This window comes from Oryzias latipes, chromosome 16 (genome assembly GCF_053564925.1).
Source record: "Oryzias latipes strain Hd-rR chromosome 16, Olatipes_Hd-rR_3.1".
Classification (NCBI taxonomy): Eukaryota; Metazoa; Chordata; class Actinopteri; order Beloniformes; family Adrianichthyidae; genus Oryzias; species Oryzias latipes.
In genome coordinates, this window is record NC_136252.1 from 22,523,759 (window position 1) to 22,550,212 (window position 26,454).

At 40.7% G+C, this 26,454-nt stretch overlaps 1 protein-coding gene across 4 annotated transcripts; it reads left to right on the forward strand.

Moving 5' to 3' along the window:
* The first annotated feature begins 2,277 nt into the window (after positions 1-2,277).
* Positions 2,278-26,433, forward strand: ttyh1 (tweety family member 1). 4 transcript variants are annotated; one of them, XM_011485365.4, is made up of 16 exons: positions 2,278-2,692; positions 3,235-3,360; positions 6,039-6,203; positions 7,352-7,581; positions 12,396-12,507; positions 15,029-15,366; positions 17,303-17,398; positions 17,492-17,564; positions 18,568-18,643; positions 18,752-18,807; positions 18,928-19,020; positions 19,104-19,196; positions 19,280-19,419; positions 21,500-21,667; positions 23,034-23,112; positions 25,355-26,433. In XM_011485365.4, the coding sequence occupies exons 3-16, from the start codon at positions 6,069-6,071 to the stop codon at positions 25,430-25,432; spliced, it is 1,767 nt and encodes a 588-aa protein (XP_011483667.1). In that variant the 5' UTR covers positions 2,278-2,692; positions 3,235-3,360; positions 6,039-6,068; the 3' UTR covers positions 25,433-26,433. The 4 variants fall into 4 exon arrangements, with proteins under 4 accessions (XP_011483667.1, XP_078788851.1, XP_011483666.1 ...); XM_078932725.1 differs by having other exon boundaries at positions 21,500-21,560; XM_011485364.4 differs by having other exon boundaries at positions 2,614-2,692; positions 2,784-3,360.
* Positions 26,434-26,454: the final 21 nt, after the last annotated feature.

Genomic DNA, 26,454 nt, shown 5'->3' on the forward strand with positions numbered 1-26,454 from the left:
CCACTTGGGGCCTGTTGGTGAGAAAGTCTTTGATCCAGAGGCACAGGGAGGCAGGCAGACCCAGGTTGTGGAGCTTCAGTGTCAGCTTGTCCGGGATCACTGTGTTGAAGGCTGAACTGAAGTCCACAAATAACATCCTGACATAGGTGTCAGGATGCTCCAGGTGGGACAGGGTAGCATGCAGGGCTAGTGATACTGCGTCCTCTGTCGATCGGTTCTCCCTGTAAGCGAACTGATGACTGTCCAGAGTAGCAGGGATGATGTCCTTGATGTGGTTCAGGATGATCCTCTCAAAGCACTTCATGATCACCGGTGTCAGAGCGACCGGCCGGTAATCATTGAGGCACGAGACGGATGATTTTTTTGGCACCGGCACGATGATGGAGGACTTGAGGCACACGGGAACATCGCTTATCGCTGTAACAAAAAGCGCGAGCAGTTATTGAGCCATCCAGTCTTACAGTTTTGAGCCAACTCAGAGGAGGAGGAAGACGAAGACTCACATTGATCTTCTTCTCTCGCCTGTTATTCCTGGTTGGGACATAGGCCGCAAACAAGAGCTCTCCAGGCAGACCGGTCTTGGGGGAGATCTTCCTGTCTGTCCCCACTTTTTCCCCATGCTATTGGCCCCTGCTTCCAGATCTCGGCGCCCCCTCCTTGTCTTTTTCCTTGGAGAATCCATGTCAGGGCCTGCCTTGAAGTGCTGGATGCAGGTTTTCTTTGGGTGTGGCCAATCCATCGCCATAGTCTTTTGAAGACGTCTTCCTCTACTGGTTGGTGCTCCGTCCTCTCCCATAACTCTTGGTTGCTGATGGTGTTGGGTCAGTGCACCTTAAGGATTCTTCTGAGAACAGGTGTTAATGAAGGTCTGGAGTTTCTTCATTAGCTTAGCAGTAGTCCTCCATGACTGAGCACCATAGAGTAGTGTGGGTTTTACCATGGTGTTAAAGATCCTCATCTTGATCTTGAGTCAGATGTGCTGCTCCCCAAAACGACAAGAGAACATGTTAAAAACCTTATTTTCCATCGGACTGGGTCTTTAAGGTTACATTTTCAATAATATTTCCTGAATTTGTGACTTTTTTGCAAACTTGATGTGAAATTAGGGGTAGCTTTTATAACATTTGATCATTTTTAGACTCTTTGCTGCCTGCCTTTAAAAAAAACCCAGATATTTAAAAATTGTGTGGCATACTTGAGGAACCATATTAATAACATATCCAGCTTTGGGTTTATGTTGATGGCTTATCTAAGCTCGAAGATGAAACAAAAAAACAAATTTTGTCATTTCTTTTTTAAACGGCTTAAGTCAAAAAGCTTATTTTACAGAGAGAGCTTTTTCCTACAATGTTTTCCTCTCTTGAAAGTACCTTTGCCACTGAGAGTCTTTACAAAAATTGAGAGCTAGAGGTGTAACGACTCATTTAACAATTCAATTCCTATAATACTTTTTGGTTAATAATACGATTCATAGTCGATTTTGGTTCATTTTGAACGATTTAGTTTCATAGTGTTCAGCCCACTGTTGTTTTTTCACATCAAAAAAGTTCAAAGGGAACATCATTTGAACATTCTAGCACAATGTATGTCTTTGCAAAATTCAAAGTGTTTCCACTGTAATCAGTTTTTACTGTTTTCCGTTGTGATGCACTTGGTCGTTTTTACATTAAAGTAAAGTAAACCTACCATTCCTCAATCCAAATGGTATTTTCCAATGTGGATATGATTGATTTATTTCATTTTGAAATGATTTTATAGGTGATTTGATTAACAACTTGCCTCAGACAGATCAGTCTTAGGAATATAAATCCATTAATTGATTAAGTCGATTCATCGTTACACCCCTATTAGCTACGGTAATTTGTTTTTTGGTTTTGTCAGAGACTGTGATAAAAGTTCTTGTAATTTCTGGATTTCCTTGCTTTATATAAATGCTGTATGGGGCTGTGACCCTCTGAAATGATCGCTTTGCTTTTAAAAACGTCATGTTCACTGCTGGCCTTGGAGAATAAATATGAAAGTGGCTTCTTTAAATGCTGTCAGTGTGGTGGTGTTCCATGGGGGAAGTGGTGATGCCGCGGCTCTAAAAGGCTCTCTGGGTTGCAGAACGTTCACGTCCGCCTTCATCTGCATTTCTTCTTGCAGATGCACACATACACCAAGAGTGATGCACTATATGATTCAGGGCTCTGCTGTTTGCTCCCTCGCTGGCATTATTTCCCTTCCCCCACTCTCTTTCAGTGACACAGAAAAACCAACGCCGCCCCCTCCCTCTGTCCCCTTTCTCCCACAGAAGACAAACACTCTACACTCTTGTTTTTTCTCCCCCCCCCCCCCCCCCCTTCTTCGTTCCTCACTGTGTCTTTCATTTGCATTTCCCAGCCCAGTTGCTCAGAAAGCATGTCCATCAGCGGGCACTTATCACCACATCAGTGTTGATGCCGTCCTGCAGCTTCCACTGGAAACTGCTTTTGCTACAAATCCTTTGCACGCCGCTCTTTTCACTCCTCCCGCCCTCCATCCTTTTTCTCTCAGCATCCCTCCCCGGGAACCCCCCCCCCCCCCCCCTTTAGTATTTCATGTAGCTTTTTCTCTCTGCATCTTCCCTCCCTAAATTCATCTCTTTTTTCCCCCTGTCTTTTCTGTGCTTTGCCACCTTCTAAAGACAAACAGACGTTTTGCATACCAGCATGTGAGTGTTATTATTTTTAAATTTAAATCTCCTCATGGTGGTGTTGCACATAAATTTGGGGCCACTCTTGCATTTTTATTCTTTCCCTCAGTAATCCGGTCAGGTTTCAGCCTGGCCAACTGGACAGAGATTGGCTGGACTGATGGGCGCGCGTGTGGATGTTTGTGGGGGTCGTCATTAGAAACGAGCCTCTAGAAACTAGGGTCCGAACCGTCCAGATCTGCGTTAACAGATTAAGCATCTCTGGGGTAACATCGTGTCTCCGGCGTATTGTGAATTGGAACGGGCGTTAGGGGTCCACAATGCAGCAATGAAGAGTCCCTCAGGGGTGTCTCCTCAATCTTAATCCCTCCCTCACTCTCTCGCCAACTCGCGCTTGTGGAGAGCTCGTCTCCCATCCGTCAACACAAGCACCTCTCCACCATCATCAGACACAATTATTGACCATTTCATATTTCACTCACTAGCAAAGTTACTGACTGGGTTTCTTTTTCTTCCTATTTTGACACCATTTTGGCTCATCCTTTGAGCCATATTTTCAGGATGTTGATTTTTCAAGACCATCAAGTGATGACCGTTGTCGGTTTACCTCTCTGAGTGGGTAAATACTTTACGGACGGCAGCGAGGAGGAAACACAGAGGGAGAGAATAACTTCCACACATCAGAGGTAAGAGATGTGCATGTCTTTGTTTTTATCAATTCATGAATTGTCAGAGAGTAGGATCATATTTTACAGTGCAAGAGCAGGAACAAATCTAATTCGGTAGGTCCAGACTTTGTTAATGTACTAACTGGATCCTTTTTTTAAACACGTGTGTTTTTAGGGGGATATGTGAGTCTTTTCAAGCAGGTCACATTATGCAAATCCTTGCCCACTGACATTTTTAGAATATGCAATTAAGCGGAATTAACCGTCTGATACCATGCACTGATTGTGTGTTTTTTTTCCGAAATAGGAGATGGTTGCAGTTTTGTTTTTTTAAGGTTTTTTAGCTCAGCTAGTTGGCGTGGAAACGTTTTGTCCTCCTCAACTTCATGTCATGCTTGACACTTGCCTCTGGGCTCTAACCTTCTGTCAGTGGGACTCACTTGGCTGGAACTGAGCATTTACTTTACAGATGATTGCAAGAGGAGATTGTTTTTATTTTTTATTTTTTTACAGCAATGACATGGTAGATCAAGAATTGTCTTTTGTCTTTTTAAGAAAGCAATTTTCCTCTCTGGACGATGCATTTGGTCAGAAGGATGTAGTGCTGTCCCATAAATTGTGGTTTCTAAGGAGGTCGTTGTTAGGAAGCTGTCAAGCGAGTGTTCAGGCTGTAATCGCTGCGGCTTTATGGGATGAATTAAAAAGGACGCGACACACTTCAGCTTCTAATGCACTACATCATTTATACTGTCTGAGCCAAAGGAGGGTTTCATGGTTATAAAAAAAGAAAAGGTGGATTTGATTTTTGTCTTTCATAAAGGATTCTAAATTTGGCTGACAGAAGAAGCTTCAGCCTTCTTCACAGCTACCGCCTCACAAAATGGCCCTTTTCTTTACATCCAGACATCATGGAGTCTCATACTGGGATTCTGGTCCTGGCTGAATGTTGAATGCTGCTTGCATACAAAACATGTAAGATTTGTTCGTGTGGGTCTTTTTTTTCCTCGTTTTTTGGTCAACGGTGCGGATTATTCCACCTCTCCTTGTATCCTTGTTTTTCCCCCAGAAATATTTCCCCCAATTTGGTTGAAGGCATGACAGTCGACATAGAAACAATTGATACGTCACCTTGAGGTTTCCTATCTGTGACAGCTGCTGAGTAACTGCGGCTCCTGGACCCTCACCCCCTATCATACTCCCAAAAACAACTCATTTGAAACGATCTTCTTTTTTGGTAAACCTGAAATTTAGGATTTAAGTCCCTAATGCCTGTCTCGTTTTTCATGACACATCCTGCTCCTCTTAAAGTTTAAACTGTTCCCCTGCTTCTCCCCATCAATTTATGTGTGCCGTTAATCTCAACGGTTTAATCAATTCCGAATATTTATTAAGCGTATTTAAAAGCTCCCGCCCTCAACCTGATGAATATCCTTTACTGAGCTGCTTTACAGCTTCTAAAATGGAAGTCATTCAGTAAAGTGATTCCCAATGAATGTTTGCGTGCATAAACAAATTCAGACCTTGTGCCTCTTTGCAACGCGGAAAGTGTGGCGGGTGGATGCCGCTCTCCCAAAGTGTGTCCCACCACGTCCAGGGGCAAATTTAATATTGGAAATGGAGTGTTGGTTTGTGACAGTTGGTTTGTGACAATTCGTGACAGTTGGTAATCATTAAGGTGAACAGGCTTTTTGTAATGGGCTTAGAGCTGCCCTGTCTGGCCTGTGGGGTGAGCTTGTTGACTTGTTCACAAACCGACCCACATATGAATGGTCAAACTGTTTGGCAAAATCAAAACCTTCATCATGAACACACTGTGGTGCTTGGAGGCTCCTACTTTGTGCTGAATCAATGGTTTTGGAAAAATACAGAGAGGCATTTAAAGTTATTTATTGAATGAAGAGTTGTTCCTGTAAAACCGTTAACAAAACTTTAATTCAGAACATGTATGAAATTATTGATGCGGCGCTGCTGTTTGGAAATCAGCACTGAACTCTGTAACCTCAGTGACGCTGTGAGTGCTTATCTGTTTCCCCCCCCTTTTTTTAAGCTGTCTTAAAATGCTTCTCTGTAAAACAGTAAGGCTCTGGTTGGTGTGTAATCATGGAATGGGGGGCTTCCAACCCCCCCTCTGTCCCTGCTTCTGCTCTTCTTTTGGCCAAATGTGCTTAATCTATCAGAGTTTCTCCCACTTATCAAAGTTTAGAGAGTACCAGCGAAATCGGGATGTTTTTTGCAGAAACGTCTGCATGCACTCTCTCCAGGACTCTGTCTACAGAAGTAAAAGCAGATGTGCCTTTGCTTTCTTTTATAAAGATTTCAGAGACATGCTGGACTTTTTATAACAAAACCACAATGTTTCTAGAAAGCTATGAAACCAATACCAGAAAATACTATCAGAAAATATACGGATAACCTGGATTTATTGAACATTTCCGTTATGCCATGCTTTGCGACATGGAACTTTCACTGAGCCAGCCTGTGGTACCAGATGCTTTGGTTTTGGAGTTTCCACAGTGACACAGATTCGTTCACTGACGCACACAATAGATCTCCCGAACAACTTGGCTCAGCCCGTCAACTGGTCAATACGGCGGAACGGCCAACTACACCATTCGCTGTGACCCCACTCTCTTTTCAGCTCAGCCACGTGGTCAGGAAGACCTTCACCCCCTCTTGTTCTGACTTCCTCTCTGCAGGGTGAAGAAGGGGGTCCCGGGCAGTGGAAAATGGCTGCTGTGAACACTGTACCCAGCTACGCCCCTTCGCTATGGGTAAGAGTGTGTCACGCTGTGCCCCGGCTGGACCTGAGCATGCAGATGAGGGACAACATCTTTGTTCCCGAGAGCTGGGAATATCAGCAGGTAAGACTGTCCATCGTCAAAGCCACAGCTCGTCCACATCTGATCATTCGTGTCCCATCCCTCATTAAAAGGCTCCAAAACCTTGCAGCATCACAATTCATTCAGAGTTCTCTGACATTGCACCAAGCTTGTTTATTAAACTTATGATCAGTGCAGACATGCTTCTTCATTTGTCAAGTCACAACCTTGCTTTTGAGTCTGAATGTCTTAGTGGTGCAAAGTGGACTTATTTTGAGGAAATTAGGGAAAAGTAGAGCAGCAGAAAGCAATGATTCATCCCTCGACCCCAACAAGCTCTCATACAAATGCTCCAGCAAGCCGTGTCTCACAGCGCTTGTGACTTCTCTGCAGCACAAAGATGAGGTGGGGCGGGGAGGAGAGAGCACAAATTATCCTGCAGAACAGAAAGACAAAAGAGACTGAAAGTGCACCGAAAGAAGGAATGAGAGAGGCAATGAGTAATGCACGGAGATTGCTGCACAGCAAGCAGGGCAAAGAGAGGAAGAGGAAAAGCAAATGGAGTGAGAGGTAGAGAGAGTGGCAGCGAATGTATTTAAGTAGGTCACAGATTATTAATAGAGATTCAGCGGTGTGGATAGAAAGAAAGAGACAGGAGAGCGGTGGAAGAGAAAGGGAGCACGAAAACGTGGGGAAATGGGGATGGGCTGATTGAAGCGATGGGGAGGGGCCTCTGAGAGCGGGAGTTGAGGTAGAGGGAAGGTGGAGGAATGTGGAGTGACAGACAGGCAGATGGACGAAGGATAATACCGTTGAGAAATGCCAGAGCTACACGTTAGCAGTGTTGACTTTATCAAAGTGATCTGGTTTTATGCCATTAAAATGCGTCGTGATTCAGACTCAAAAAGTCTTTGAAATATTAAAGGATGATGAAGAAACCCTGCAAGATAAATTACATAAATGTTGCTTTTTTTCATCTCTGTTGGTGCATTCTTGTGGTGCATTGATGTGACTTCGAAGCACATAGTTCATGTACTTATTGTTTACTACTAATTACCTGCTGTTAATTGGGGGAGGGACTGTCTGTCATGTCATAGAATGTAACAGGATTACTTGGTATTTTGCTATCTAGTCCCCAAACTTTCAAAGATTAAATACAAATATCTTTTTTCCCCTTCTTTCTCTGTCAGACCCTGCTGGTTTTGTCCAGTCTATCCGCCATCGCTCTTGTCATCTCCCTCTTGGTGGTTCTTTCTTTTCTCATACACTACTGCTGCTGTCACCGTGGTGACCGGGGTGAGGGATCAGAGGAAGAGGAGGAGGATGAAGATGGCAGCACAGGTCACGGTTACAGCGGAAAGAAGGGGCGGGGTATCTGCTGCGTTACGTGGGTGGCGGTGGCCGCCGTCACACTGTGCTGGTGAGTGGAAGACATCAGTCATGTTTCTTGGCTGCAGACTGATGCTGACTTTTATATTTAATAAAATAATTTATTTAAAACACTCTCAAGCTGCAAGTAAGTGTGGGATCACATGAAAAATAGCATTTAGTTTAGCAATTATTGTCATACTTTTAAAGGGATTTTCCATTCAATTTTATCCTTAATTGTTTTGCAATGTGGTTTTTATTAATATTACAAAAAGTAAAGTGCTCTGATTTTAAATCGTACATGTAAAATATAAGAAATGAAAAAATAAATGTTTGTTTTAAATTATTTAGTTAGTTTCTTAGTTTCTGCAGCCTTGATATCATGGAATTTCCTTAAAAATGTTTAGTTTTTTTATACAGTTACAGTACAAAGCAAAGATGAAATAGAATTTCTTACTCAAATATTGGTTATCAGCTTTTATTATGGATTTTCTGACCTTTCCTGTACATCTAGGTATAATTGTTATAATATCTCAGTATGAATTTAATTATGATGCAAACACATGCAAATCACGTATTGATATTTTGGATTGATTTACATGATGTGAAGTTTTCTTTACATTTTAAATAGCAGAACTTTAATTTAATCAATTTTTTCACACTTACAATAGAAATTCCGATTGCAGTTCCTGCATGCTTGATATATTATGATCCACCAAGAAAAAGCTTTTTTTACTTTCTTAATCTTCAGTTAGACTGGGAAAAACACCTGCATGTAACTTCCAATTCAATCATTTTAACTATACTAATTATCCAGAACGTCTGTGTTTTGGTGCATGGTTACCAAGATTTGTTTTCCCTCTTAAACTTTTGCAGCTTAATTTTATTAGCAGATCAAGTGAAGTAGCAGGAAAACATATCATTTGTTTTTCTAATAATTGGATTTCCCTCTGAGGTTCAAATTTCATCTTAAACGAGAAAAAAGGGTAAATGTTAAAATGACAGTTTGCTGTTGCATTTGTTACTTTTACTTCCTATATTTTAGGAGGTTTAACCTCAAAATTCTTGCTGCAATTCCGTTAATTCTCATCATGAGTGAACACAATAAGTTTATGTTGAGCTAACTTTTGACCTCACTTTTGCTATATTTAACGATTAACTCAATCCTTTTTTTTTAACCCTTTAATGAAATATCTGGAGAGCTTTTGCCAATATCCATGGAGACATATTGAAATCTTTATTCTGTAAATTGAGAAAATGCGAGTGAAAAGCTGCTAACCTCTGTTTGCAGGCAGAATGCTAGCTAGACTTACTGGTTTTGAGCTCTAAAAAAAGCTTTTAGCCATTAATATTTTATTTTACATGAAAACATTTGGTGTTTAAAAATGTATGTTGCATGCAAAACCTATCCCTAAGCGAACCATAGCTTTGTCGCTGTAGGTGGGCCAAATGAGCTTTTGCTGACTGATAAGGAGAGGGAAAAAGCTAATTGGAAAATCATCTAGAAATTTCTCTATCCTCTGAAGCACCAGAGTTCCTGCTTTTTGTTTCTTTGGGCTTCCATCCTCATACATAAGACTATGTCAAGGGAATAGATAATTATTTTTCCCCTTTGCAGGTAAAGCATTTGTGCTCTTTTTGGTATTTATCGAACAGAACGGCAAACGATGCAAGTTGTTGTTTTCCAATTAACTATTGCAAAATACTAAAGACAGTGGTTAAATGCCAAACCGATTCCTTAAACTGCAGTCCACCAACAAACGGATTTGAAAAATGACAGGTATTGCTGTCATTTTTGAAAGCGATCCCCATAGTTTTCTCAGAAACTGTAGGGATTTTGTAGATGATTATTATCTTTAAAATACTCCGAACCTTTAAATTATGAAACATAATAATTTCTTTATGGTTCAAATCCCTAACATGTCTAAATTTATACATATATATTGGAAGAAAATCTAATTTAACCAACACTTCAGAGAACGGACAATCATCCTGTAGCTCTGTGGAAGTAAAAGTCCAAGAGGGAAACTTTAACAGGAACTGGGGAAACAGTGGTTGAAGAGCATTTGTTTAAATTGTGTTAGTCAGTCTGGAGTCAGATAGAAGCAGACTCTGCTTAAATGGATGCTCAGGGTTGGTAAATTCAGTCTGCAGAGCAGATCCAATTGAACACTAACACTTTTGTACCAGCAAACTGGAGCGGTCACCTCAGTTTGCTCTTTCTGGTCAGAGAAAGACTTGACATTAGGACATTTTGCAGCTTATTCTCAAGTATCCTGTCATGCCTAAGAATTCCTTTCCTTTTGGAAAGAGTCTTTTATGTTTGTTAAACGCCATGTGTGCGTAAAGATTTGTGTGTTTGTTCTTGTTTAGGCCTGAACATTTGGCGAGCTTTGCTGAAGGCTTAGTTCTTAGAGATTCAGCTTTGGCTCCACGGAGGAATTTATGGCAAAATGAGAAGCAGCCCGCTACATGTTCCTATTATTGTTTATCTCAACTTTTAGATAAGCCAGATCCAATCTTTTTTAGTCTTAATCATACATACTTAAGTGCCAACTCTTATTTGGACATTCACTGTAGTTATTTTTGTCCAGCACAGTCACATTTAGATGATGGGCCCCCTCATGACGAGGCTAAATGTCGTCTGACTGGCTAACTTGACAAACACAAAAGCAAACGACAACAACAAAAGTTCATAGTCCATGTGAGCTGGTTTGATTTAAAGCCATTGTGTTCTCTATGCACAGAAACACATACAGATGGAGAGAGATTTGTGAACAGAGCATTGCAGCTTCATGTGAAACTATTTCATCATTGCTCTTGTTATGCATTGTTCAGAAGTATTTATCTGAACTGAATGTTTGTAACAAGCACCTACCAGAAACACACTGTGCATTAATCATTCATTGAGCTGCGTTTATGTTGTCGTAAATACAAAAGGGAAATAAGCGGGTTCTTTCAGCAGACTCTGGACTAGACCACTACCTGATATAAGATAAAGGAAACAGCTGTGGGGCAAATCCAGCTTCTTTCTGGATTTGTTCACAGGGCTGACCTTGATTATCTTTACGTGAACAAACAAAGGAAAAAATATTTTAAATAAAGGGAACAACTTTGTTTCTCTTTCTAAGCAGCAGAACCTGCCTTTTTTTAAATATCCTGACATTTAATCACATTCCGATTGTTTTACTGAAGAAATGTGACAATTCAAAACAAGGTTGTTTTAGGGATTTGGGGTAAAAATGATAACTTTTAATCTTCAAAAAATCGTCAGCCTCAGCTTTGACCAATAAACTACTTTTAATGTAAAAATATAACCTTTTATTAAGATATTTCTAATAGGAAAAGCAAAATTCATGATTGATTTCTTTTCCAAACTGTCTCATTTTAGAGTAACTGGTTGGGTAACTTTCACCTTTCCCCTTTTTTTAATTTTTATCTATTCATGGTCAGAAAAAGCGAACAATTTTTCCAATTTAAGTAAAATATCAAACTGCTTAAAAACTCCTCCTGAAGGAACTCACATTGCGATTAGAGGTAAAAGTAGAAAACCAAAAATAACACAGAGGCTTTGAGTCACAAGCTGTCGCCTGTCATCATGTGGTTTTCACTGTCCCACACAGTCATCATGAATTCATGATGTTTCCTAACCACAAGCCAACAATAGCACCGTTTTAGCACTGCTGTGGAAACCAATTGACAAGTTTTTTTTTAACGGCATCACTGCGCATCACACAAAAATGCTGCTCAAATGTTGTAGAATGTTGTAGGAAAAGTAGAAGTCAGTCGTGGGAAGCACATCTGCCCATCAGATGTTTAACATCTATATCTACAGCAGCTGTAAGACAATTAAAGTGCACTTTAATGCTCTTTGAGCTTATTAACATGTTCCAGTCCATTTACTGCAGTTCTAAATTCACTGGATTGCCATATCACTGACACAAAGTGCAGCCTTTTTTTTCTTCTTTGATTTGCCATGATGATGTCATTCTCTGAATTCCCCCTTGGGAGTGAGACGTCTGGTTGATTATTTCTGTGTATTTAACCTTGTGATGAAGTGGTGGCCTGTTCAAGGTGTAGCCCGCCTTCACCCTGTGATAGTCGGAATAAGCTCCAGTGATCCCGGTTACTCACATCATATGAAGCGGTTATAGATAATAAATGGATGGATAATGATATCATCACATACAGAGTTCATGATAAAGTAGCTGGTGTCTCTCCCTAATGGGGTGCAATGTACCGTAATCTTAGTCATTCTCCTCTCTGCTTATCAAGAAAATAGTTATTTTCAAGAGGAAAAATACCAAAAAAATGATATTATGTGACCTCTTAAGACCTTAGGTTAACATTCTGTGCAGGTCATTTCTAAAAAGAGCGGCATAAAAGCACATTCACATTTGGCGGTTTGAAATGCACAGGCAGACGTTCTTCTTTTCCCCCCATGCTTTCTAATCTGGGTCACATACTTTCTGGGAGATTGGACCATACCATTTCTCCTGGTTCTGAGGGGATTGGATGAACATCTGGCCTGTTTCATAATCTGAATATTTGAACAACAGAAAAAGGCGTAAACATCTCGCCATGTTTCATGTCTGTACAGTCTTTCTCCTTTAAGCTTAACCGCTGAGGGCTTTAGAGTGTTTTCCCCGTTGTCTGGTTGCTCTGCTCCGCTGCTGCGCTTGCCCAGAGATGGCAAATCGCCTCCTCCTAACCAGCTCTATCTCCTCATGCCGCATTCATTTGAAAAAAGCATGCAGTCCATTCAGTGTGACAATGATGCCTTTTTCTACATTTCTTTTTCTATTCTGCTCTTGGGTGTCGCACAGTGTTCTCATACTTCTGCTTTTCCCCTCCACCTCTTTGCAGTGTTGCCATAGGCATCGGTTTCTATGGCAACAGCGAGGCTAATGATGGGATGTATCAGTTGACCTCGTCTCTTCTCACAGCCAATTATACACTTGCTTCCATCGATCTGCTGGTGAGTGCTGCTCTTCGCATGTAAAATGTCATGCAGAGCATCTGCCCTGCTTGATGCCTTCGTGTGTTTGCGTCTGTGTGTGTGTGTGTGTGTGTGGGGGGGGGGGTGGAGGGGAGAAGGAGGACAGAGAGGAAGCATACCTTCATGCATTCACGTGATCTACCCACAGCGGAAGAAAATCAGACACAAACTTCTGTTTGATTGATTTTCCCACTGGTCATGCTGTGGTTTATGTGTTGCACTGCTAAATGTCAAGCCCCCACTCTGTGGTGTTGAGGGTATGAATGTGACAGCAGAGACACACAAGCAAACATCTGCAGTCCTGCTTTCAAATTCAAACTGGATTTTTAGTTCAAGGCACTTTGAGGAAAAGTCAAACATCTCACAAATTATAAAAGGAACATTTTAGCTGATAAATGTTGCACCTTTCTCATTTTCTTAGAGACCCACTCTGATAAAAAAAGATGTTTATAACATTATCTGGTGGCATATTTCTCACATATTAGAAAAATTTGGCTTAAATTAGCATTTCTGTGTATTTCTTTATCAAATCGATGTCAATTGTTGTAAACTAGTGGGAGATAATATAAACAAAGGAATAATGGGAAATGGGAGCAGGCTTACTTTACGCCAACATTCCGGTCCACAACTGAACTACTGTCGCTTTGCAGAAACTTAGTCCTAGAAAACAACACAGGTTTGTTAATTTAGGACAAAAACAGCATTTATGTAACCAAAAAACCAATAAGAAACGATTGTAAAATACATCAAAAGATGATTGGAGTGGGACTTTAACCCTTGTGCTGTCTTAGATGACCACACCCTTACATTTACGTGTTTTCCCTACCATGACAAAGGTGGATAAAGGTGGAGAGGATTTCATGTAATCCATGGACACCAGTGATGATTACAAATCATTGAAGAAAAAAGTTCAACGCACTGTCTAGTGGGTCTAGATGACCCAACTCCCAATGTTAAAGTGCCTAGGATAGCACAAGGGGTAATTACAGAAGTAGCTTGCAAAAAGTTTATTTTTTGTAAAAAAACTGATATTGCATTTTCTACAGGGAGACTGATTCAGTTCATTTGTAGCTATCTTATCTTTTTCTCTTAAACAGCCCAACTAAGCCATTTGCAGTTTTTCTTCCTGAAATGGCAGCTGAAATGAAGCCAAAATAAAAAATATAAAAAACAGCATTGCTGGACCTAATGCTAAAGAAGAAGAAGCTTAAAAAACACTAGATGAAATCGAACCTTCATGCAGGAAAAACAGATTTACATCTCCTCTGTGATTCATAAACGATCATATTTGCGTATATATGGCCAACAGTGTGTCCCAGACAAACGAAAGCACTCTGAAACCCCCCAAGTCTCTGTTTAAGAGAATCCTGAAAGTTTTAGACAAAAAGCCTCTGCGTTATCATTACTGTGACATTCTAACCAAGTATGGCCTAATGGATTTTGAAAGTTACAAAATGTACAAGGATGCCTGTCTCATTTTTAAAGTTTTGAATGGGGTGGCCCCTCCCATTCAATAGGAATAGGCACCAAGGCTTTAACTTGAGGGGACTGTAAGGTTCAAAGGCGCAGGTCTAATTCAGCCAAACTGTGCTGTCAATCAGAGACACACAGTTATGGAATTTGCTGCCACATCATATTAGAAAACTACCCAACCTTCAAAACAGCTCTTGAACAATGGCTGAAAACAAACCAGTCCTGCAGACATTAGTTAATGTTGTTTTTCTTGGACTTTTTTAGACTTGCATTTTATTGTAAATAACCTTTGTAAACATTTTTACCACTAACATTGTGCTGTTGTATTGTGTTGTAAATGTAACTGTTGAACCTTTTATCCTGCCTTAGGACAACGGATGAAATTCAGCTCATGTGCTGTAACTCTGGCATATTTATGTCAGAGCAGCTGCTGAAACATTGTTTACTATGCACTGTCCTAATTCAAATAAATAAACACGTGTACTTAAGGCAAAGATGATGGCTGATTTTCTTTGCTTCTGCTCTTTTACCTGAAGCACGTTTGATTGCTGCTTGATCTTTGAACATTAAAGATGCAGACTTCGGATGAATGAAAGCAGACGCATTGAAGCTCGTTCCTTGGGGATGCCGTTCCTCTGACAGAGGCAGGCGTAGCAGTCAGTCGATACAAAGCCTGTTTAGTGATCACTCACCTGTTCTCCAGGGAGGGGGGGGGGGTCCCTAGGATATCCTCTTTCATAGACTCACAGTGCTGCAGATTATTTGAGATCTCAGAATTTATTGAAGAAATGCAGCAGGTGTATTTACATTTTTTATTGTTACAAAAAAACAGCTAGTCCCATTTGTGAGTTCTAACTTTTAAAACTGATTTTTATTTCTTAACTGTGATACAGATTATGATAGAAAAGTCAAACCACTACAACTACCCTGGCCAGCTGTGTATGGAATGAGCTCTCTCCTGTCCTGTTAATGGTTTTCATCTTAATAAATTCCATTTGCACCTCTTCTTTCACTTTTTTCCTTCCAGATTTCAGACACCATCACTGGACTGCAGCTGTCTGTTTCTGGCCCTCTCACCTCCATGGAGGAGCTGTTTTCGGGCAGTAAGCCTTTCCTGGTGTCGACGCGGAACTGCCGGAGGTTATCTGAGAACGTGGTCAACCTCCTGTCTTCCATCTCCTTGGCTTGGTCCAGCGTAGACACTGGTCTGGGGAATGACAGCAGGATCAGCGGGGCGTCGATAATTCCTCTAACACCCGTTCCACCCTCAGTGGCCCCCACAGTGGTGCCGGCCAGCAGCTTGTTGCCCAACCCCTTTTCTCCTGGCTGGGCGGCCAACACTCTGATGGTCAATGAGGACTACAGGTGAGGTTGCACATCTAGATGAAAAACATCTACAAAGAGAGTCAAATCAGTTGAACGCTGTTATTTCGAATTAACTCAATTAAGTTTAGTTAATTTGAGTGAGTTCAACTCAGTTCTATGAAACAGAGTATAAGGTCATTTGAGTGGTGTTGGAGGGAGGAAGGGGGCTTTTGTGAAGAATTGTGGTTATGTGAGGGGAAAGTCCTGGTTATGAGATGTACAGCCTTAAGGTTGAAGGGTGACTTCCTCCTCTGAATGATGCAGCAGCAGCAGTGCAGTCTGAAAACCACTGAAAGGAACGATTGTTTGGCACCAATGTGGCATGTAGATACATTAAACTTTCAAGTAACCTTTCACTTGGTCAATGGCAGGAAAACTTTTAGCCTCTTTATATGGTCATTGTTGGTTGACGAGTAAATGTCAAAGATGTGGGTTTCTACTGACGGTACTTTCCGCCGAAGAATGTCTTCTGATAAAAAAACCACATCCCTAAAGTCTAACAGGAGGAGGGTAAATAAAAGCCCATCTTCCAAAAATACTAATACTTTATATTAGTTATATTAGTCTAGATCTAGATCTATCTAGATATATAGAGAAGTCAGGAGTGTCTAAAGTTCTACACAGAGGTGATGGGAAAATGTGAGGGGACTCAACATTTGGCAATCATTTTTTGAATCCTTATAATAACAATAAATGCAAATGAACTAATTAATAAAACAGGATACTTTTCATGTCTTCACATGGATCAAAAGAATGTTTAAACACATTAAATACAGTTTTTACCAAAATTACTGTGAATTTCATGTTTGTGGACCAAAAATAAAAGAAAAAGTCTGTTAAATGTGTGTACATATGAAATGTTACATGTTGGTCACCAACAAATGCTTGTAATCATCTAAATTTATATCAAGCAAACAGGAAAACAAGACTTCATAGGTTGATTAGCAACTCTAAATTGTCCATAGGTGTGAGTGTGAGAGTGAATGGATGTGTGATTGAGGATATTCTACCCTGCGACAGACTGGCGACCAGTCCAGGGCATCCCTTGCCTACACCCAAGTGGCCGGGATAGGCTCCGGCAACCCCGTGACCCCGAAAGGGAATAAACGGTAAAAGAAGATGAAAATGAATGAAAACAAGACACAAAGTTAGTTTTTAGACAGTGCTGGGGGCCAAATATTGATGTTATGACAGGAGCCTGCAGGCCCATAGAAATTTGAATGTTGGCCGCATTTAACCCAACGACAAGCCGGACTTTGGACATGCCTGTCTTATGTATGTGATAAATCTGCTCTGTAGATGTTTTTTTTTAAATTGGTTTGAGCTTCATTTTTTTATATTCTTTTGCACAATTTACAACAACAAAATTTTTTAGATGCAGAATAACTCTTTGACCTGAAAGATTATTTTTCCATGATTAAAATAAGAAATCTCAACTTGATTTTGAGTTGTTGGATGTGGTCACTCAAGCAGGTTTCAAAGACCAAACTTCAAACACACAGCAGACTCATCTCACACTCTTGCCTATGATCTCTACATTAAAGAAAATGGAATTTACCAAAACCCACAAGTTCTGACAGAGGTGATGAAAACCAGTTACTGATTTGAAAATGACTCAAAGCTGAACTGATTCAGACAAAAGTCTGGTAAACTCAAAGACTCTTTGAATTGCATGCTGGGAAAGAAGTTCCAAATAATTCAGATTGACATTTGATCTTACACATCAATGATGCAGGGAAAACATTTATTTCCAAATAAGTTTACAAAAAAGGACTAATTCAGAAAATCGAATGAGTTATTTGATATATTAAAAATCTTTGCTAGATTTAAACAAAACCACAAATAAGCTAAAAGTGAGATTTATTATTGTTTTGGCTAAAGATTTAAAAAAAGAATAGAAAATACATTGTGTTCTCTGTTCTCTTGAATGCTTTAGGTGGCTGTCTTATGTTCTGCTGCTGCTGCTTGACCTCATAGTGTGTCTGTTCATCTTGCTGGGACTCGCCAAGCAGGCCCGCTGGCTCCTCATCCTGTGAGTAAACACACATGTATCTGGAGGCTCAAACATCGCAACACTGAACTCATGGTCAGAACGTTCTATTGCCTCCCCCCTCAATGTATACAGGATGACTGTGCTGGCATGGCTGGCTCTCTTCCTGAGTTGGGGGTCATTGGGCTTGGAGACAGCTACCGTCGTGGTGAGTAGACTTGGGAATATGATTGGATGAGTATTAAAAAAAAGAAAAAGAATGGAGGTTTGTGGGTTTGACAGGAAAGGCTTGAAGAAGAGGGCTACAGAAGGCCAAGCCTTGATGGTGGGCCAAAGAACTGCCTGTGTGCGTGTTTGTGTGCGATTTCTGTGCCCGTTTCACTGAACTGTGAAAAGACCTGCCTCCTGGGTAACACTGGCACATGGCAGACGACAAAAAGAAACGGGAAAAATCAGAGGAAAATGGGGCACAGATTAAAGATTCATTATGCGTGCGTGCGCTTGTGAACAAAGTGCGCTTGTGTGCTTTTGAGAGTGTTGATCTTCAAGGACTTCAGAAGGAAGATGTCAAGGATCACTGTTGGAGTAGTGAGAGCGACCTATGTCAATCAACTCGGTGTCGGCTGTGCAGCCCCGGGGCTGGCGTGCATCTACCCCTGCAATATTTGTGAGCAGTCCTTTGAGCCCTGCAAAGACATTAAAGACAATTTTACACAGGAATCCATCAGCATACTGTAGTTTTTTGGCAACACTCTATTATCAAGCACAAAGAGAGTGCTTATGCCTCCAAACAGGGGGTCTATAGTTATGAAGTCTGGTTCTTCTCCCTGATGGAGGGCCTTGTATGCCTTGTTTTTGTCATGTGGGATCGCCGGGAGATGTCCCAAACCCTTAGAATCCACACAGAGCAGCTCTGTCCCTGCTCCATGACAGGGAAACAATGGGCCAGTTGTGAGCCTGCCTATTCCACCCTGTCATCATCAGGCTCCTTCTGCAGAGCGCTGGCTCCCTCTTCTGGTGGGATAATTGCATTTGTCAGTGAATCATGCCTTCTGGTCCAAAAACAGACCTCTAGAATGGAGAGGATTAGTGACCTGTTCTCAGAGCTCTGTGGAAAAACCTTCAGATATTTTTCCAGTGTTTTTTTTTTTTTTTTTTTTTTAGTTTTTTGTCCTCTTCCTTCATCCTGCCTTGCCTTCTCTTTTTGGCAGGCCCTTAGCGACTTCTGCTCCGATCCAAACACTTTCATCCTGAACTCCACCCAATTCAACACAGGGACCAGCTCAGGTACGGCAGAGATGCTCTGTCGGCACTTTCTAGAAGAACCATTCGTTTTCTGTGTTTGTAAAATCTCAAACTGATCCTCTGTGTGCTGCTGCTTTGCTGATGTTTCAGATGTGATGGATTATTATCTGACCTGCAGCAGGCGCATGAGCAGTCCATTTCAGCAGGTACCGTGTCCTCGGTCAAACGGCAATGCAGACAGCTCTCCTCACATGCTGTCATCCCCAGAAAACATCTGCATCCTCTGATTAATAATTGCAAATTTTGTGGTTTTCCTGAATTTGAAGCTGCTGACTCAGTCCCAAAGGGCCCTCTCCAACATTCACACACACCTCTCTAGTCTGGAAAGAAATGCTCTCCCACAGTTTCCAAAAGCAGAGGTATCAAGGATTATGCTTTAACATCTTACTTGCCCCTTTTCTCCCTCTGCCTTCACATTTTCTGATTTTTGTGTCACGTGCAGAAATCCCTCAGGGAGGTTCAACAGATACTCAACTCCACAGAAGGCAACTTCCATCAGCTGGTGGCGCTCCTCAACTGCCGGGGCCTCAACAAGGTAATGAGACGAGCAGCGGCTGATGATTGACCTGATGCCGTCGTGCTTTACAGCTGTTTTTATTTGTGTTGTCTTTCCTGCAGGACTACATAGACTCTTTGAAAGGGCTGTGCTATGACGGGATGGAAGGACTGCTTTACCTCTCCCTTTACTCCTTCCTATCAGCTTTGGCTTTCACTGCCATCCTCTGCTCTCTGCCTGGGGCCTGGAGGAGCTTCCCCAGGTGAGAGCAGCTGCTCACACATCATTTTTTATGTCTTTCCGTTTATTTCAGAGGAGGACTCGGACATTAGTCGCACTCAAGTCTTCCAGGGAGAGACTTGAGAATTCAGCAATCATCTTCTGTGCATTTTTATTTTCACCTCTATTAAAGAATTGAACTTGAAGCCAAAGACTTGGATTTCTTACCAATGACTGGAACACATATCATCACATATCTAACCAAAAAAGTCTCTTTAGTTTATTCTTGCTGTTGTTTCATTTGAGAACGTGCAGAAAAGCTCGTTTAATGTTAATGTGTGATTTGGAAGAACAACAATGTCAATTTATAACAGCAAAAGGGGTCATATTACTCAAAATTTTGGGACTTGAGATTTAAAGTGCGCTCAGAAAAAAAGGACTTGTGAGCATTTTTGCTGTTCACAGGAAAAGAAATTTTGCTGCTTTTCAACATTCAACCTGGAGTGTTTCCACTGGAAGCTGACGTTTTGGAGCTTTCAGGTTAATTTATTTAACCTGAACTTTTAGTTGCTTCTTTTTTTTTTATTGAAAACCAGTCTGATTTGGTGGCAGTTTGTAGATTCTCTTCATATTTCTTGTCTCAAACGTATATTTAACTTTCTATGTAACAACAGTTTTTTTAAAGATGAGCGGCTGCCCCTGTTATTCTTATCACACATATTCATTCAGCTGCGACTTCTTCTACATGTTCTTGGTTGCGTAGGAGCACGTCCCAGCTGTAGTCAAATAGGAAGAGGTGTAAAAATGTCACAGATGAGGTTAACGGCAGCCGGATCCTTGCTCTGATCAGTTCCATTTTTTAAATCAAACAGACAGTAAGAAATATTTAGTATTTATTTTAATACAGACAAATAATAAAGATCTACAATACTCTGTTACACAGAATATTAAACAATTTACAAAAGTCAAATAAGTGGAGGATCTGGGAATTGAACCACTGAACCTCCACTGAGCCTTGTAATCCCAATGGTAAGGCAAAAAACAGAAGAAAAGACAAAAATAAACCATAAAACAATTGATTAAAAAATACCGCTAAGATGTTAGGATTGGCGAAAAAAATGACAAAATTAAACCTAAAATATCATCCACTAAAGAGGTCTGCCTCATTTGTGGATGATATTTTATGTGAGACAAAGAATTTATAATGCTTCCCTCATATTTGTTGAAGGAAAACATTTTTTACATTAAAAAAATTATTTTTGTCCCAAATTAATATAGCATTTAATCCAAATTGATAATTTCCATCTTTGTAATCCCTGAAAGTACATGTCTGAGCAACAGATTATTATTTAAATATATACCTATATTGATTTTATTACATACATTTAATTATACATTATTTAGCCTCTACATTTAATAAACATTAAATTCCTCAAGTTCCTGTTGAATATTCATATTTATAATATAACTGATTAATCACAAGTTGAGTACATGTGTGTAAAAATGTTGCTGGATAGTCAGAGTTTTTACTTTGCTCTTATTTGGCTGCATTGTTGATCTTTTTAAAAGTCTGTATGAACTTCACTAAATCAAGGACAAATTCACAGGGATGGAAAGCAAAAGTTTTTTTCCTACTTAGAACTTTATTTTTTTTATGCTCTTTATTGACAGTAGTAAGCAAGAACAAACACAAGGACATTTGAACTGACCAATGCAAGTAAACAGAGAAAAAATAAAAAAAGTATTTTAATGTGACACATCATGAAGGCAAACATGTTAAAAAAGGCTGCCAGAGAGCCCTCCATCATTCCAGTATTTTTGTCTACATAAAAAATGTAGAGCATTGATGAATTTTTTAAATGTGTTTTAAAAAGAATAGATGTAATTTTTTTTAAAAAAACATCTAACTTTAGAAAAGATTTTTTAAATCTTTTTTCATGGATAAAAATGTGCTCAATTAACTTTGTGTTGATGATTTTATAATTATGCCATTTAATTAATGTTTTCTTTTTTAAGTATTTATCATGGTATGTAAGTTTGAAGAAACAGAGGCGGAGTCAGAGGACCTGGTCATTGCTCTGCAGTCACATGTGCCTTCTCCTCTCTTTCATGGGTGGCCACAGTGAATCGGAGGAGTACGACGACTCGGACAGCGAGAGTGAGGACCCCTTCACCTCCCATCAGGCACGTAGACAGGCGTCCTCCGGGTCTCAACGAGGGGCCACGGCTCCCTTCTATAATTACCCAGGGGCCGGGTGGACACCGCCCTTTTCTAGTGCGCCGCCCCTCCCGTGAGTAACAAAGACACTCAGACACACAGACAGACAGACAGACAGACAGAGCATCCAAGATCAACGACAGAGCAGGAAGTTTCACTGAGGTGTTTCTGTTTCTGCAACTGGATTTACAGACCACTTCACACAGTCATCCCTCCCCACCACCACCACCACCACCCTCCTTCTGAACCGGGCCCAGGAGGTAGCAGGACACCAGAGTACACAACACAGACTGACTGAGCTCTGTCCAGACACACAACCCATTTGGTGAAGCCATCCAGATAGAAATCACATTCCCTCTCAGCTTTGCTGATGATGAAGCACACCCACTCTAGTCAGCAGCAAGGGAACATTAGGTAGCTCCAGCTTTGCAAACTCTTGTCCATTTAAGCACACGGGGGAGGATGGCAAGTCCACAGAGCTGCCAGGTTAAGCACATGCATTGCAGACAGACACACAGACAGGTCAATGTGGGGCGACAGTGTAGGCAGAGAAACAGACACAACTCCAGAGGTCTGTCTGTCTGTCTGTCTGTGTGTCTGTCCATCCGTCTGTCGGGCGTTTCAGGACAGACGATGTAGGCCGCTCGCTCATTTCACAGATCTGCTCTCGAATGGCGTCCTGTTCTCCTAAACGGCAGTTCGCAACTGCTGTGCCGGGGGGGGGGGGCATTCATAAGGGCCGCGCTCGTAAAAACTCCAGCGATGTGAGGCTCAGGTTGACAATAGGTAATCCCCACCCCCCTCTCCAACACCCTACTGCTTCACATCTGATCTCTCACCTGATGCCCCTCTCTTCATAGTTCCTTCAACTTACTGCCCCCCCCACCCCTTCTTTTCAGTCCCCCCCCCCCCACAGAATGAGAAAGCATAGTTAGTCTAATCTAATCCAGCATATCTACCAGCAGACTGACCGGGTTTAGACAGTGAGCTCTATAAACAACAGTCCACTCTGGATTGAGTCGCTCTAAAAGCCTTCTGGGTTTAACCGTGCAGATTAACCTCTTCATTAGGGAAACAGCATTGAAGCTGAAATGCGACTGGCCAGTCAGATGCATGCAACGGCAGATTATTGCCACAGATTTCTGTTGTGCATCAGTCAGGAGTGGACTGTGTGTCTGCTGCCGGTGCTCACAGTGCCTCGCTTGAGTGCCGGTAAAACCTTCTAGCTCTGATCAGTGCTGTGTTTATCCGCACTTTATTTCTAATCTCTTTCTCCCCCTTTCCTTTTACCCATCCTGGGTCTCGTCCCCCTGCGGCCCCCAACCCTTTTGTTTCTCCTCTGAATGTGTCTCACCCCTTTTTCTCTCCTCTCTTCTCTCTATCATCTGCTCCTTGTGTTCCTCTCTTTTCTGTCCTTGTCTCTTTCTGTCTCTGTGCAGGACTCCAAACGTTTCCTCCAATGGCAACCCTGGCTATGAGAGCCTACCCTTGACTGACAGGCAGTCCCCACCCCCCTCTGTGAGTTCCTCTGTACTTGTGCATCATCACAACCTGTCATTTCTCTCAAGATTCAGGCCCGCTTCGACAGCGCTTAAAATTTGCTTTAATCTGGAGGTGGAGCGTTTACCGCACAGTGTACAAATTTATTACAGTGCCTTTGCAATAATGCAGAAAATCTTTGTTTCTCTGAAAGTTTATTGCAGTAATCCCTGTTTAAAGATTTAAACAATCATTCTTTTTTTGTTTCATGATTTGTCAAGATATACCAAGAGTCCTATACTATGATGCATTCACTTCAAGCATTTTAAAGTCCCACTCCAGTCATCTTTTGACCTATTTTAAAAGCATTCCCAGTGGTCTTTTAATTATGATTATACAGTTTTTAGCAAAAAAACAACAAATCAAGTCATTTTCTAGGACTTAGTCTCTGCAGAGTGACAGGAGTACATCAGAAATTCGCCTCTGAGTTTTGAGCGGGACTGTTGCTGAAGAGTAAGCCTGCCCTCACTTCCCCTCATCCCTTTGTTTACACTCTCCTGCTAGCTTACAGCCCCTCACAACCCCAACCTAACATTACTGGTTTGACAAAAATGGCAAGCAACATGAGCTATCCAGCCGCACAGTTTTGAGTCAGATGCCAGCTCAGATGAGGAAAACAAAGACGTACCGTACATGGATCCATTTGTCTGCAAGTGGATCAGAATGGAGTGGAGGAGAGAGCTTGTGGCCGCTGATTGTAGCACTTATGTCACTGTGACAAGCTTTTTCCCCACAGCATTTTTTTCGTCTACTCCGGATTCACAAGGATTTGGATAAATATTCAGAAATGCAATTTTAATTTTACTTTTGTTTATGTATTGTATGTCCTCCATCATGAGAAAAGTGCCACAAGGACATGTTAGACAACCAAAAACATAATTTTCATTGGAGTGGGTCTTTAAATCACAAATTCCTATTAGAATCTGATAAGATTCAAAGCCAATGGAGGCTGGATTGGTAATTATTAAACTCATAACTCATAACTTTCACTTTTCAAAATTTGGTATGTAGAAAAGACACAGTGTTCCCTCGGTGCTGCTGTTAAACAGCTACTGGAACAAAACAGGTGTTAAACTGGCTCACTTGCATACTGCACCTGCCAGCCTTCAATGTGAAAATCTCCCACACAAGGTGCACATGAAAATCCCTCAAGTGTCATGAAGCTGAAATTCTGAACTGAATAGTTTCTGCAAACCCTGTGCAGTACTCTTATGTTTGGAGTCATCTTATTTTTTCAGATCCTTCAAATGTTAAGATAGATGAGTAAAAAAAAAATCACATTTTATAAAACTGAAATCTATCTTTGTGTTATTGTTTATTTAATTATGAAATTAACATTCTAAAACAGTTTTTGTCACTTGTAGTAGAAAAAAATTAATTTACTTGAGATGTATAACTTGTTAATTACAAAGTAGGGGGTAGCTCTTATTTACTGAAATGTGTTACCTTTTTGTTCTAAATCATGCACTTCAGAACACCTGGATGTGAAACATGGACTATTTCCGAGGTGGGCAAACTATGACCCAGCGGCCAAATGCAGCCCGTTAAACTATTTAATCTGGCCCCCCAAACTGGAATTGATTATATTGATCATCCTTTTAAAAATGTTTTATTTTCTCCCTGTAATTCATAACTGCACCACAAATGCATCGACCTTTGTTACGGGCAGAAGGTTAATCTGCATTCATGTGCTGTTGGAAGATTTGTTGTTTTTCTCACATTCACATGTGTTTTCTGAGTCTGAGTCATTTTGCAGATCATTCCTTCCCCACATAAACGCAGCATTTCTCTACGTTTGCATTTTTCCCTGATAGACATCAACCAATTGGTGCAATTGGCACAAAAACGAAAACAAGAGCCACAGGAATAAAAACATTCCATTTTTGTTTTTTTAAAATACTTACATTAATTTTCAACCAAAATTAAGGCATGTTTTTGTGCAGACTCTTAGTTATACCTTTCTCTTATGAGGTGGATCACCAAAACACTCCACATATCTGCTCCTGGTCTGGCTCTTTTGTGAAATTAAAAATCCTTTGTGGCCCACGAGTCAAAACGTTTGTCCACTCCTGGACTAGATATTGCATCAAAATGTGCTTCTCTATATTTTTTTATGTACTTCATCTTAACATCTGTGAATAACCAAAGCCTATTTATCTCTTTCTTTCTAACTTCTGGACCTTCGACCTCTCTTCTGACGAATGCCTTTGGGGAAGTGCAGTACTCTCCCAGCATGCTGACTGGTTACGGGGGAAATCAATCGCATCCCTCCCATTCGAGGAACCTGTATTCACGTTGATTTTATTTTGATAGAAAATGTATAGAAAACAAATGTTTAGTTTTCATATAAATGGACACTTTAATAAAAAATAAACTAATCTAAATGAAAGCAAATGATAGATGTGATTTCTAAGTGCATCCGATCAATACCAGTGAGCATCTCTATTAAAAGGATTTCAAAGCGAGCTGTTCTGAAGGAACCGCTGAAGGAACCAGCTGCATTAGCTCTGGTCCTTCAAAACAAATCGAAAATTCACTTGGTCTAAATCATTTCCCCACGTTTGTCCAAACTTCAGTGTAAACTGTGAACAGTGGTGAGGCAAGTCAGAATGGCATTGATGCTAATATATTGTAGTTTTATATTCTTTAATGTATCTGTACCACAAATTTCTTTTCATGTTTTTATATGAATATTGTGTAAAAAAAAAAGGAATAAATGGCACGTAGCAGCACAATTTTGGATGGTAATGCAGTTATTTCACTTGGTAAATATTTTTTTTAATTGTTATTACTTTTTATAGGTGGCAATGCTGTATTTTCCTTGTATTACCTGATGATACTCTGTATATCTCACTGTGTATATCTCAGTATCCATAAACCTTCGATCTTCAAAAAAAAAAAAGAGAAAAGTGAAAAGAAAAAAAAATTGCGGAGAGCTGCGAAGACTTTATTAGTAAAAAAAAAAAGAAGAGCAACAACTGCCACTTGAGTCTTAAGAACTACAAATCCCTTACAACAGCAGGTACATAGCAATATGAATCTTGCTACTTGTGCTGCAGTAGCTCTGCCGTAACAAGCAATAAGAACTATGTACAGCATTGGGTTTCTGACATCTTTCCATAATGTTTTGTGTATATATGGTGCAGTATGAGATTTCATTAAGCCCCTCCCCCTATTCCTCCTTGCCAACTGATCTTAACCCCTGAATTGAGTTTGTACGGTTATCAATGCTCCTTTTCAATGGCATCCTTTTACACTCGAGAGTCTAATATAAATAAAAATAACTTCAATAATCCAAAACGTGTCTCTATATTGATTTTT